At 37.6% G+C, this 14,145-nt stretch overlaps 1 protein-coding gene across 1 annotated transcript; it reads left to right on the top strand.

Annotated features, from left to right (window-relative positions):
* The first annotated feature begins 8,868 nt into the window (after nt 1–8,868).
* Nucleotides 8,869–13,645, top strand: LOC143343409 (dopaminechrome tautomerase). The gene has a single exon (XM_076768299.1). The coding sequence runs from the start codon at nt 9,260–9,262 to the stop codon at nt 10,553–10,555; it is 1,296 nt and encodes a 431-aa protein (XP_076624414.1). The 5' UTR covers nt 8,869–9,259; the 3' UTR covers nt 10,556–13,645.
* The last annotated feature ends 500 nt before the right edge of the window (nt 13,646–14,145 follow it).

Below are 14,145 nucleotides of genomic sequence, written 5' to 3' on the forward strand. Positions count from 1 at the left end.
CGATAATCTGAGAGAGACCCCTAAGGTGACACAACTGCGATCCCGTAGTCGTTGCACGTACGAGCGCGAAAGAAAAATCCGATGATGCACCTGCAGACTACGTCGCCGCGAAAGAAACCGCGAGATCGTGACGGATTCGTCGAAGGATCCGTCCGTTAAATTCATGGACGTTTCCATTAAGGCCTGGGTGCCATGACAAACTCACGAAAGGACGACTCCGCCGGACGCGCTGTGGTTTGCATTTCTCGAAGGCTACCGCGACTCAATATTTACTCTAACAATAAGTCAGACATTGGGAAACGCATGAGAAACGCGACCGAGAGAAAATAACGATGAACAGCGTTTTACGTTTTTCCTGGGTTTAAGCAAAGTCTCGGCTTCGAACTACTAACGATATGCAGAGGAAGTTGCAAAAGCATGTTTGGAATACCAATTTGTTTAAGATCAATACAAAACTATGGCAAACTCTTGTATTCTAAATTGTCAGCAATAAGGAGGAACAAAAAGTATCTGAAAATTTGATCTATTTGCGCAAAGTAAACATTTTAGAAATCCTTTCATTTTGTATATTTCAAATAACGTCTAATCGAAAAAGATATGAATTATTTCAACTTTAATTTAGTTAGACGTGTATTGATCGCTTTGAGTGTACGTTGGTACTTTCGAATCTTTGCTCGTCGTTTTGTGTCGCTTGTATGGCACCGATATCAAAGCGAGATTGTTGCAATCGCGGACTATTATTTGTTGTAATCACAGTGCAGAAAACGCGAAGGTCGGGCATACGAAGTGTGCGCGCCGAGTCATTACATAATTGTACCGTTTCACGAACGAACGTTCAACGAGATAGGACAATATTACGCGGTCGGATTGATGCAATACTCCAAAATAGTGTTTTCGGTGGTTGATGGATGATCGAAGGTCTCTAGTGACCATGTATCGAAGCGACGGTCAGCATCGTATTTTTGAATGCGAAACGACACCGCGCGTGAAAGGAGTACTATAACGTTTTGGCAGCCTTTCAAGTATCTATAAAAATTCACCAAGGAGAGAGAATTGGTCAGCACGTGCGTGAGAAATCTTCTACGACCATAATGAGAGTAAAAATATATTAGTTTCAGAGCCATAAGCAAGGAAACCAGGCCTTGAACGAAACTGTAAACTTTTATAGATGAAAGTTATTTAGTAAAATTTTAAATTCTACATTTTTTTTCTATTTTAAGGGATAAGACCACTGTAAAAACCTGAAATAAAGCGTTCTTATGCGATTTTTTTTTTGGATGGATAGAAAAGTAAGGGAATATAATAATCAAGAATATTATTAACCATGTCGTTAAGTATTACAAAAAAAAATATTTATTCAGCCATTCTCGCGAGGCGTGTTTTGAATTTGAGGCGCTCTGCGGCACGCGGTGTAACTGACGTAAATTTGTATCTGGAAAAACACAAAAAATTTTCAATCTACATGAGTATAGCTAGAGAAATACAGAGAGGATCTTTGTTAAGTTAATTTTAACATTATTTATTGACAAATGATTGCCTCATGTTTTGTACAAAATTGAATTTTCTACTTCAAATGCTCGCTAATCGCACAAAAATTAATGTTTCAAAAATCCCCTACGTATTTCTCTAGCTATACTCGCGTAGATTAAGAGAAAATTTTTTGTTTTTTTCCAGATTCAAATTTGCGTCAGAGCGCCTCAAATTCAAAACACAATTCGCGAGAATGGCTCCAGCATCGTTGCACTACTTTTGAATAAATATTTTTTTTTGTAATGCTTAACGACATGGTTAATAACATTCTTGATTAATATTATCCTCTTACCTTACTATCGATCAAAAAAAAAAAAAATCACAAAAAGACACTTTATTTCAGGTTTTTACAGTGGTCTTACCCCTTAAATTAAGTTACATTGACACTTTCATTTATAAAAGTTCAGTTTGTATATCTATTCTATATTTGATTGCTAAATATTCCGAAGGAACTATGAACAAGTTCAAACTACGTTTTACTTCCTTGGAATTGCTTAACACTAGATTGCCTAAGGAAGTCATTTTGACTGTTTTTCAATTTCAATTAGAAAAACAATTATGTATATAATGACACAGTTTCTTAGAATTTTGTGACTTTTTATACAACATATAAATGCGTTTATTAATAATTGTAGTTGCTTCCCCCCTCCTTCATTTCCGATGTATATACAGGGTATTCGGCCACCCCTGGGAAAAATTTCTAAAGGTCAAAATAAGACGAAAATCAAGAATACCAATTTGTTGATGGTGGCTTCGTTAAGAAGTTATTAACGTTTAAAATTCCGCCAATACTGAATTTTTTTCTCGAAAGTGGGTAAGATTTCGGGAGTATGTCTGTTCACCGAAAATGATTATAATTGACCCCCGCAACCGAAAATAATTTTTCCAGAACGATTTGAAACTTTTCAATTTCGCCGAAAAATTTAGGCACCAACCCCCCCCCCCCCTGTCGATTTTTCTTAAAAATTCGTTTTTGATTTTTAATAATTTCGTTTGACTCCCTACAGAAAAGTTGTGTACTACGATTTTTATAGGTACCTATATGCTTTACTTCAGAAAAAAGTTTCATTGAAATATATTCACTATTATAGAAGTTATGGCCATTTGAAAATTGGACCATTTTTATGGGGTTTTTCTAACATTATAGGGCCAAGGAACAACCTTTCGAATATTTTTATAATTGCTACATATTCTACACTAAAATACGCGGCGTTTGGCTTTTTGAACATTAAAATCGTCCAATCCGTTCAGAAGTTATGGTGTTTTAAAGATTCGCATGTTTACGGGAAGCATTTTTGGCCTGAAATTATATTTTCGGTAAGGAATTTTTTTCTCGAAAATGGTTAGGATTTTGAAGTTATGTCTATTGATCAAAAATTATTATAATTGGTCCCTGCAATTAAAAATAATTTTTTTAGAACGATTTAAAATTTTTTAATTTTGTTGAAAAATTTCACACCTTCTCGAATTTTTTTCTCCAAACTGGGTAGGATTTCCGAGGTATATCTATTTATCAAAAATGATTATAATCGAACCTTGCAATCGGAAATAATTTTTTTAGAACGATTTGAAAAATTTTTTTTTTCGCCGAGAAATTTCACCACCTACCCGAATTTTTTCTCGAATGAAGATAGGATTTCGGGGATATGTGTATTCATTAAAAATGATTGTAATTGACCCCCGCAACCGAGAATAATTTTTCCAAAACGATTTAAAATTTTTAATTTAATTCTTAATAACTTTTTAACGAAGCCTCCATCAACAAATTGGTATTCTTGATTTTCGTCTTATTTTGGCCACTAGAATCTCCCATTAAAATTTTTCCCAGGGGTGGCCGAACTCCCTGTATATGTGTTATACTTATATTGCCCAAAAGCAGTCATTTTGACTACTTGGGAAATTTTAAATAATGAAATGACTTTTATTATTGAATTGAGTAAATTTCTTATGTGACCAGATCGGCTCTGGATTGGAATAACAGTTTATATTTTTTTTTGATTACCGTCACATGATAACATACAAGTTCATGATAAATTGTCGTTCCCCTTCAACGCGCTATAACGTAGTTCAGAGGGGAAGGAGGATCACTGACTGCTTGATACCACAGCCCAGCATACTGTAACTATTATATATATATCAATTGTGAAAATTGATAAAAGTAATAAAAAAATGTTACCGGACTCTATTCAATTTTATAACAAAACAAAATTTGGAGTTGATATGACGGATCAAATGGCCAGAAAATATACAGTAAAATCTAGTTCTCGTAGATGGTCCCCCCAAATATTTTTCAATATTTTAGATTTGGTTGCTATAAATGCTTGGATCCTTTATAAAGAAACAACAGGAATACAAATACAACGAAAACAGTTCTTGTTTCAATTAGCAGAACAGCTTTTCACCGATTACAGAGTTGCAAGATAGAAAAATTCATCAGAACATGGAAGACCCACAAATATCAACTGCAACATCATCAATTACAGCATATTCTAACAAACGAAAAATTTGTCAAGTACGACTTTGCCACAATAACAAAACAAATAATATACGTGAAAAATGTCAAAAGTATGTTTGCGGAAGATGTACACATAAAAAGATTTCCACTTTCATTTGCTTAAAATGTACAAATAATAATGCATAAATTATTTTTTTTTCCAAATGGAGTAAATTTTTTTTATTTTTAATACTTATTAATAACTTGTTGTATGACTGTAAATAATATAAAAAATATTAAAAATTAATTTTAAACAAATTTCTTTACATATTAGTTATTCTTTCACAATGCAGTCATTTTGACTGCTTTTGGGCAATGTTGGTATATACTAAGTTTCAGTCTTTTTAGTGTTAAAGAATCGAAAATCTACAGAAGTCTGAGAAACCTCTGTTACATTTGGATTCCTCAGCGATACTTTCCTTCATGGTAGCAGTATGCGTTGATCGACAATCGAACTAATAGCTTTAGACGTTAGTTACACGCAGAGTGGATACTAAAGTGTTCCTTATTATTCTAATAATCACGTGCAGTTAATAAACATAACATATACAATATGGAATATAAATGATAACGAGGTTTCACTATACATATTAGGGAAACCCGTTACGTCGCGGATACCATCACAATGTCCTTGTGTGCTGTCTAATTAACAAATGAGAACTCGATTGCGACGGTCAGAGATAGAAGAAGAAGGGTGTCAATTAGCCCGACATGCTTGCACGTTCGTCAAACGCTTCTAACTGCTGAAAATGGCGCAGCATCTACGGGACAACCGCGACCAATTCGCACCGGCAATATTAATAAGCTGTCAATTAACATAAATCTGTAATTCCGGTCATCCAGTTAGTCTACTTCTCCATGCGACAGCCTAACAAACTAACACGTTGTCGCGAGAGCTTGGTGTACATTTAACGTTCACAGAGCCTTCTTAATTCCCAACCTGGCGATCCTGGTTATTCTCTGCCTGAAATCTTTTTAATCCTCGATAAACAAACAGTATCGTTAAATTCTAAATAATATAAAACCAAGTGTAAATTGTCTGAAATTAATTGGACGTTGCTCGCTACGCGAGTCGCGAAAGTTGCGAGCAATCCGTACTCCGCTACGATACGATTAATCGGAGCCGGGAAAATTAGGGCACTTCCGAAGGGCGTCCAACAACGCGATCCGTGACGGAAAAGTTTCACTGACGCCGCAAATTCTGCCCAGTACATCATAACTGTTGACTCACGATCATGTGACCTGCAACATAATGTTATAACAGTAATAAAGTACGTGTATAGCGACGGTGCCTGTAATAGGCGCCCGGCCGTTTTGACATCACGGTTATGTAGAATGCTTTCAGATGCCCGTAGGCTAATTTTTATTCATGGTTCTTTTCATCCATCATCGTTGGTGTCGCACAGCCGCGTTACTGACGGTTTCGACGTGCTCTTTACGTTTCTGCAATTATATAATGCGAATATTCCATTGCATAAATCCGATTAATGACACTGCTGGTCAGGAATGGTCATCAAAGTCAAATATATTACATTTTCGAAATTGCAGAAACCGTCTCCACGCGTTACTTTAAACAGCGTTTGATCTGTCAACATTTGGGACTCGGGACTTGGAGGGACGGTAGGTGAACATGCAATACGCCTCCGATATAAGTTTGTACCCGCTAGAGTCATTTGGTTGCCCGTAGGGATTGTTTTCGTAAAATAGTTCTTTCTAATGCGTTCTGAAAATGAGTCAAAAGTCATGCTGATTTGCTTTTTCGATAGCCAGGGAATCGTCCACAAACAGTTTGTGCCTCAAGGCCAAACGGTCAGTCAACACTTTTACCGAAAGGTTCTAGAAAAACTTCGAAAAAGGGTCATGCGTCTGAGACCAAACATCAAGAACAACTGTGTGTTGCATCACGACAATGCACCTTGTCACACAGCAATTTCAGTAAATGATTTTTCGGCAAGTAAAAACATTCCTGTGGTTCCTCAGCCTCCTTATTCACCTGACTTGAGTTCTTGTGATTTGTTCCTCTTCCCGAGATTGAAAAATCACCTCAAGGTACGTCATTTTGGGACATTCGAAAATATTGGAGCGGCTGTAACCGACCAGCTGAAGGCTATATCAGTATCCACGTTCCAGCACTGCTACAGTTACCGAAAAAAGTATCCATACACTGCAATACATTCAGTTTAAACAATAATAACTCTGATTATAGAAGGCTATTTAGCTATGAAAGACACATATGCAGTTGGGAAATTAATTCAGCTTTCAGATAGTACGAATTTCATTATGATTTAAATAAAAATACAACAGACAACTCTCAAATACCGAATGAAGTAAGAAAATCAGCGAGAAAAAAGTATTCATACGTGATATCTATTGACGAAATATATCAATAAAACTCAAAATCTTGGGAGAATCTCGTCTTTCTTTTATTTCTGTTTCTTTTGTTTCATAGCATTTCGTCAATTGTTAGCGTGGTTTGTTAAAGAATCATAGTTTGTATCATAATGAGTGCTAAAAATAAGGAAACTACAATAGAGGAAAGAAAAATTGTAATTGAATTATGGAAAAGTGGGAAATCACTTCGCGAGATTGGTGAAATGGTAAAAAGGAGTCATGCTAGTGTACAATATATAGTTAATAAGTACAAAAGTACAGGATTAATTGAAAATATGCGTCGTTCCGGGAGACCGAGTAAGTTACCTGAAAGGGATGAAAGATTTATTACAAAGAAAATAAAAGAAAATTCATTTGAAAGTGCACCTAAAATCGCAGCAGAATTAGAAGCAAGAACTGATAATAAAATTTGTCCAAAAACGATATCAAACAAACTTAAAGAATCAAGGTGTTTCGCACGAGTAGCGAGGAAAACCCCTACGTCAATAAGGTGAATAGAGAAAAAAGACTTAATTTCGCAAAAATTTACATAAATAAATCGTTAGATTTTTGGAAGCAAGTTATTTTCTCAGACGAGAGCAAGTTTAATACTTGGAGTTCAGATGGACGAAAATTAGTGTACAGAAAAAAGGGAGAATCTTTAAGGCCCAAAAATATTAGACCTACAGTCAAACATAGTGGAAGTAGCCTTATAGTATGGGGCTGTATGGTCGCAAATGGCCTGGGAAACTTGCATCTCATTGATGGAATAGTAGACCAATATAAATGTTTAGATATTTTAAAATCAAATTTGAAAGACAGCGCACGGAAATTAGGTCTTTCTGATAATTACTATTTTCAGCAAGATAACGCTCCCATCCACAAGACTCATTTAATTAGAGAATGGCTTTTATACAATACGCCTCACGTTCTGGAAACTCCTCCGCAATCACCGGACATAAATCCAATTGAGCATATATGGCAAGAATTGAAACATCGTTTGCAAAAATATAAAATTTCAAATAAAAATGATTTAACAAATGCTTTGCAAGAGGAATGGCAAAAAATGGAGAGAAATGTAACAAATAATTTAATTGAATCCATGCCCGGGCGATTACAGGCGATTATTGATAATATCGGATATCCTACAAAATATTAATTACTATAAATATAACTGATACACAAACAAACAAAATTCTGTATGAATACTTTTTTCTCGGTGATTTTCTTACTTAATTCTGCATTTGTGATTTGTCTGTTATATTTTTATTTAAGTTACAATAAAATTCATACTATCTGAAAGCTGAGTTAATTTCCTAACTGCATGTGTGCCTTCCATAGTTAACTCGCCTTCTATAATCAAAGTTTTTATTGTTTAAACTGAACGTGTTGCGGTGTATGGATACTTTTTTCGGTAACTGTATGAGGATTGAGACAATATTGAATTGTAATTCTATTCGAATAAAAGAATTAATCAGTCTCATTACTTAATTCACACACCTCGTACGTATTCTAACGAACTCTGGTATCGTTCAGTACTGTGTAACAAAAGTTTTCTAAAACACGGAGCCTCCCTTCTTATCGCAGGAAGTCCATCAATTGTCGTCGCACGATCTTCGACGCGGCTCCTTTTTTTCCACGGAGGATGCAGACACGTTGAGCATCGCGGGCAACGCAATTGTGCAGAGCGTGATACGTAGAAGCGGTCCGTTGAATCGATTTTTCGGGATCATTCTCCGAGGGGGAAGATAAAGTAAGACGTAACTGCCTTTTCTAAGCCCTGTAGCAACCTCACCCCTTTCAGTGTTCTCTTTTCATACAGATCCGGCCATACAACATCTTTTATCCCCTCCGCGCTATTTCAACCATAACATCTTTCGTTTAGCCCTACAATGACCGTACCTGGAATATATCTTTGAATTCTCAGAAGAACGTTCGTTCTAATCGTTAATCTGCGCCAATTTACGAGCGATGAAAGTAAAACTGTCGATTATGTATTACAGCGAAAAAATATCAAACTAACGCGAACTAGGTTTCAACAATAATGCGAACTCTAGTTGTAAACATTCTAGAGAAAGTGTTATATACATGTACGTACAATAATAAGCAAACAAAGTCGTAGGTAGCTGAGAAGCGATACATTTGACGCCCTTAAAAATATAGAAAAACGTAAATATCATAGCGTCCAGACACTGTATACGTTTACCAAGAAAAGAAAGACACGCTATTTGTTACCGCGATTCGCAGTGATTCAAAGAAGAATGTTAATTTACATTTACCACGATGCATCACGGTTAAGTAGCGAGCCGAGTTTCGCGTGACGACGGGGTGGGGACTCTGGGTGGTTCTGTTGCACGTAAGTATACATATACTCGGCGATGCTGGCCGCGTAGGATCTGGCGCACACGCCTAAACCGTGCACGTGCACGCGAATCCGCCGTGTGGTAAATACGTGTGGCGACGGGTAGGTGGGGAGGGGACGACGACGCCTCTCTAAGCGACGCTCCGCGTCTTCGTCAGTCAAATCGCGATCGTCTCCGCGTGACGGGTCGGCTGTTGGAATAGTCGTGAGACGTGGACGCGCGAGTTGTACCCGGCGACCAAGAGACCACCGGTGGCCGATCAACACAGTTGGCACGAACGAATATCTTCCGTGGAACACGTTACGCAGGTTCGTCGACGAGAATAGACGCTCTTCCGTGTACCCGGCGACGCTTGCCGGGGTCGTGGACGCTCCTTGTTCCGGATATCAGTTTCCAACCGTATCTCGTCTTCCTGACCACCTGAAAGTGACAAAGACAAAACCGGTGAGAGTGAGCAAGAAAAAGTGTTTCGAGGAAGCCGGCTAGAAAAAGAATCTAGACAATGAAGAGCCTGACGGTTCTGTTGCTCCTGGTCGCCGTGACCATGTGCCACGAGCCGTTCCAAGTGATCTTCCAATGGAACACCATCGACGTGGTGTGGCCGTCGGATGAGCTACGCCAGTACGCCGTTACTCACGGCGACTACGTACCGGCGAACAACTTCATAGCTGGCGTCAAGTTCTGGAAGGGTAAGATGTACATGACGTTACCCCGCTGGAAGGACGGGGTACCCGTCACCCTGGCCGTCACGTCGGCCAGCCCCGAGGGACTCAACACGGCGCCGAACCTGCAGGCCTACCCCACATGGGACATGCAAAAGATCGACGACTGCAGCGCCTTCCAGTTCGTCCAGGGCATGGAGATCGATCCGATCGGACGCATGTGGGTCCTCGATTCCGGACGGATGTCCCCGTTGTCGGTGGAGGTGAAGACCACCTGTCCGCCGCGGCTGGTGATCCTGAACATCGAGAACAACGGCGAGATACTGCATAGCTACGAGTTCCCCCAGCACGTGGCACGTCACGGGACTGCTCACTTGAACGACATCGTCCTGGACCACGAGGACGGCGGAATGGCGTACATAACTGACAGCGATCAGAAGGACCCGGGCATCATCGTCTACTCTTTGCAGAACAACACCTCCTGGAAGGTCAGACACGACTCGATGAAGGCGAAGCCGGAGGCTGTCAGGTTCATGGTGCACAAGATGCCGGTCAACATGTCCATAGCCGTGGACGGTATCGCTTTGTCGCCTGCCAGTACGGAGGACAGACACGTTTACTACTCACCGTTGTCGTCTTTTCACTTGTACTCGATACCAACGTCCGTGCTGAAAAGCAACGTCACCGATATCGACGGCCACGTGACGGAACTGGGAAGGAAGAGCTCGCAGACGGACGGTATGATGATGTCCGCGTCGGGGATGCTGTACTTTGGCCTGTTGGCCGACGACGCTGTCGGCACGTGGGACACGGAACAATCCGCGTCCTTCAATACCGGGAAGAGGATCATCTCCAGGGATCACGAGAGGATGCAGTGGCCGGACACGTTCGCGTTCGACGAGGAGGGTAACGTCTATTGTGTGACCAATTCCTTACCGAATATACTGAACAACCGCGTCAACGTCAACGTGCCGAATTATAGGGTGGTCAGGTCGAAGGCTGGTGTCAAGAGTTATCAGTACTTGAAGAACGGTAGCGCGCCCGAACAGCCCGATATACCCACCTCGATTGCTAACAGGATTAACCTAGCCGTAGCTACGGGATTAGGCATTCTGTTGGCTATAGCCGTTCAGTAACGTCTTTTCCCTCTTCTCTTGCTCCGTTCTTGTTTTCTTTCGTAAACACAGTATTCGTACGATCGGGTATACCAAAGACTATTTCGTTTCTCTTCGAGGATTCGCTCGGATGACGCACGTGCACGCTCGCGTCGGTGCATGTTTCTTCGAGACTTTGCAATTACAGTGAAAACTCGATAAATGTCCTCGAGAGCTGTACCATAAGTGATACATTTTTATCCCCACCACTAAGGAGATCTCCCTTTCTTAAAAATCTTTATTGCCTTCACCTTCGTTTAAATGCCCCTGTCAGTGTGATCATACCACTGTACAGAAGAAAGTTTTTCTTACTTTTTGTTACTTTTTGTTGATTAAAATGAGACTAAACACGATATAAATTGGTCAATATTTGGTAGCATAATATTGAATTAAATATTGTACTTGCTTTTCTATCTTCGGAAACATCAAAGAACGACTACGTTCGAGGCGTCTACAATCAAATTCGAGAAACGATTCTCCTATTCCATAAGTGTTTCTGACCGGACCCGGAGTAGTGACATTTATCGAGTTTTCACTGTATTGTTTTCTTCGAACGAGATCTCTCGTCGATTCGACGCTTTGGTATTTTTCACGTCCTTGGCACTCTTTGAGACAAAAAATTACGCATCGTCGCATTTTTATAACGTAATACATTTTGATTTATAGTATTTGTGTAAATTATTTCCAACGTGTTCGAAGCAATAAATCTGCAATGAGTTGCATTAAAATTTTCAATATCAATGAAAGATGGATTTGTTGTTTTAAATTCAAATTTAATTTCCAACATCGATGAGACAAAAATATTTATGGTATCGGTACTTGATAAATATATTCCTGTTATCAAAATTTATTATATTTACTTTCACTACGAATTTGTTTGATTTGTTTGTATTGTCGCATTTTTATATCGGTTTGATTTACTCGATAGTTTATAATACATTTCGATTTATAGTATTTGTGTAAATTATTTCCAACGTGTTCGAAGCAATAAATCTGCAATAAGTTGCATTAGAATTTTTAATATTAATGGAAGATGTATTTGTTGTTTTAAATTCAAATTTAATTTCCAACATCGATGAGACAAAAATATTTATGGTATCGGTACTTGATAAATATATTCCTGTTATCAAAATTTATTATGTTTACTGTCGCTACGAATTTGTTTGATTAATTTGATAAACGTGTAAACGTCAAGTTAAATGCCGACGCGAGTGTATGTTCAGTGTCAAACGGTTACTTGTAGTCTCGAAAAGTACGTCATAGAACCATGGAGGGGAGACCGAGGCTGGTCGAGCAGCTTTTTAATTAATTATATCGACACACGCTTGACTATATTTTGAAAATCAATTGCATTCAATATTTGCGTTGGAAAATATTTGGATCGCGTCAATTAAATAGTTCTCTAATAAGCAACCAGCTCGCCATCCTCGATAACAATTTTTTCGTTCGTGATATACACTTGTGGACAAAAGTTAAAGAACAAGTTATACAGGTGCATAGTTTTAGTTGTAGCGTTGCTTCTTTAATATAGTGTACACTTTTATTAGTTTCTAACAGAGACTTGATACCGATATGAAAATCGTACCGGTGTTATGCTAATAAAAAAGTATCGATGCTGCTATAATACCGAAAATCGAAATGAATACCGGTATTATTCCAGTATCTCGATTGTGAAAATTATCAGTCACTAAATTCGAACACCGACCTTTATTTCTTTATATTCCACGACCCCTTCGTTAATCTGCAATCCTAGCACACGACAAACTAAACGTGGAAACATTTTAGAATACGATTGGCAAAAGATGGAACTGATTAGACGTAATTAATTTGGTTACCATATTGCAACAATTTCAGTACTCTATTATAATTACGATAAGGAAATAGTATCTGTTTTAGGTTTCTACTTAAAATAAATCTTAAGAATTGTAATGAAATCGAGAAATTGACAAAATTACCGGTAAATATGCGTAGGTAATATATTGGTATTTATGAAGATTTAATAAAAAAAAATTAACAGAAAGATACCGGTATAAGTCCCTGATTTCTAACGAATTATTTATGTTATTGCACGCGTACAATCATGCGAACTATACCGAAAAGAATTATTGTAGTTAATATGTTGAAGTGAAGAGACGTAATTAATTTAAGATAGTCGAAAATTAATGAACGATATAATACAATATTTAAGATTGTAGAAGTCATACATAGTTCATGTTACGTAGTATAATGGCGACATGCTCTTTCTATTGATAATTTGGTATCTGCATGACATTGGACCAGAATCGGGCAGAATTACAATTGAATTGCTCCGATAATTCGTAATTGCAATTGGAGCATAATTACAAAATGAACGTAATTAAATTACAAATTAATTTAGAGATAATTGAATAAATACAAATCGCACACTATGAATGGAAAGAGAAAGGTGCGCCGTATAGATAAGAAACAAGCATACATTCGTAAAATAAACATACAAATAAATTAATCGCGATCGTTCAACGTTGTGAACTGCAATTCAAACAGCATCAATTACATTATATTTTAACTACGCCGTATTTCAATTAAATTCTACTCAATTATACTAAACTTCAAAATAATCAAGAATCGAATTAGCTAAAAATTTTGAACCATGTAAATCGATTGCTATCTCATTGAATCACGATATAATTGAAATGCAATGCAATTAAATTGCATAATTGAAATACAATATAATTGAATTAGCACAACTCTGCATTGAACCGATCAACTTTACGCAGCGATCGGTGTAATTCATTTTTATTAGCGGATTACCAAGAACCCAATTGTCGTTTTGTGTATTTATATTATAAATGTTCTATGGAATTTGTATCTGGACGCAGGGCTGGTCAATTTGGAACATTGACTTTCAAACTGCACAAACAATACCCGAACTTAACTCCGTATGTTTTCGAAACATCATTGTGAGAAGTCTAGTTTCGTATTTAAGTTTCGTTTAAGACGACGGACGTTGCGTCCGCAAAAAAAAAAAAAAAACGAAATATTTTCGTGTATTTATTGTACATATAAAATAAAACAATATTGCAATAATTACAATGCATTTTTTATAATGAAATAACTGCCTCCTCTTGAAGAAAAATATAAGTCACGAAATTCCTTTTCAGTACATACAGGGTGTCCGGCCATCACTGGGAAAAATTTTAATGGGGAATTGTAGAGGCCAAAATAAGACGAAAATCAAGAATACCAATTTGTTGATGGAGGCTCCGTTAAAAAAGTTATTAACAATTAAATTCAAAAATTTCAAATCGTTCTGGAAAAATTACTTTTGGTTGCAGGGGTCAATTATAAGCATTTTTGGTGAACAGACATATCCCCGAAATCCTACCCACTTTCGAGAAAAAAAATCGGGTAGGTGTTGAAATTTTTTGGCAGAAAAAAAAATTTTTCAAATCGTTTTACAAAAATTTTTTTCGTTTCCAACAGTCGATCGTAATCATTTTTGGTCATTACACATACCCCCGAAATCCTACGCATTTTCGAGAAAAAAATTCCTTACCAAAATTATAATCTGAGGCCTGAAATGGTTCCCTGAA

Source organism: Colletes latitarsis, chromosome 7 (assembly GCF_051014445.1).
Source record: "Colletes latitarsis isolate SP2378_abdomen chromosome 7, iyColLati1, whole genome shotgun sequence".
Lineage (NCBI taxonomy): Eukaryota > Metazoa > Arthropoda > Insecta > Hymenoptera > Colletidae > Colletes > Colletes latitarsis.

Coding starts and splice junctions, on each gene's coding strand:
- LOC143343409 (XM_076768299.1), top strand. CDS start 9,260: ATGAAGAGCCTGACGGTTCTGTTGCTCCTGGTCGCCGTGACCATGTGC.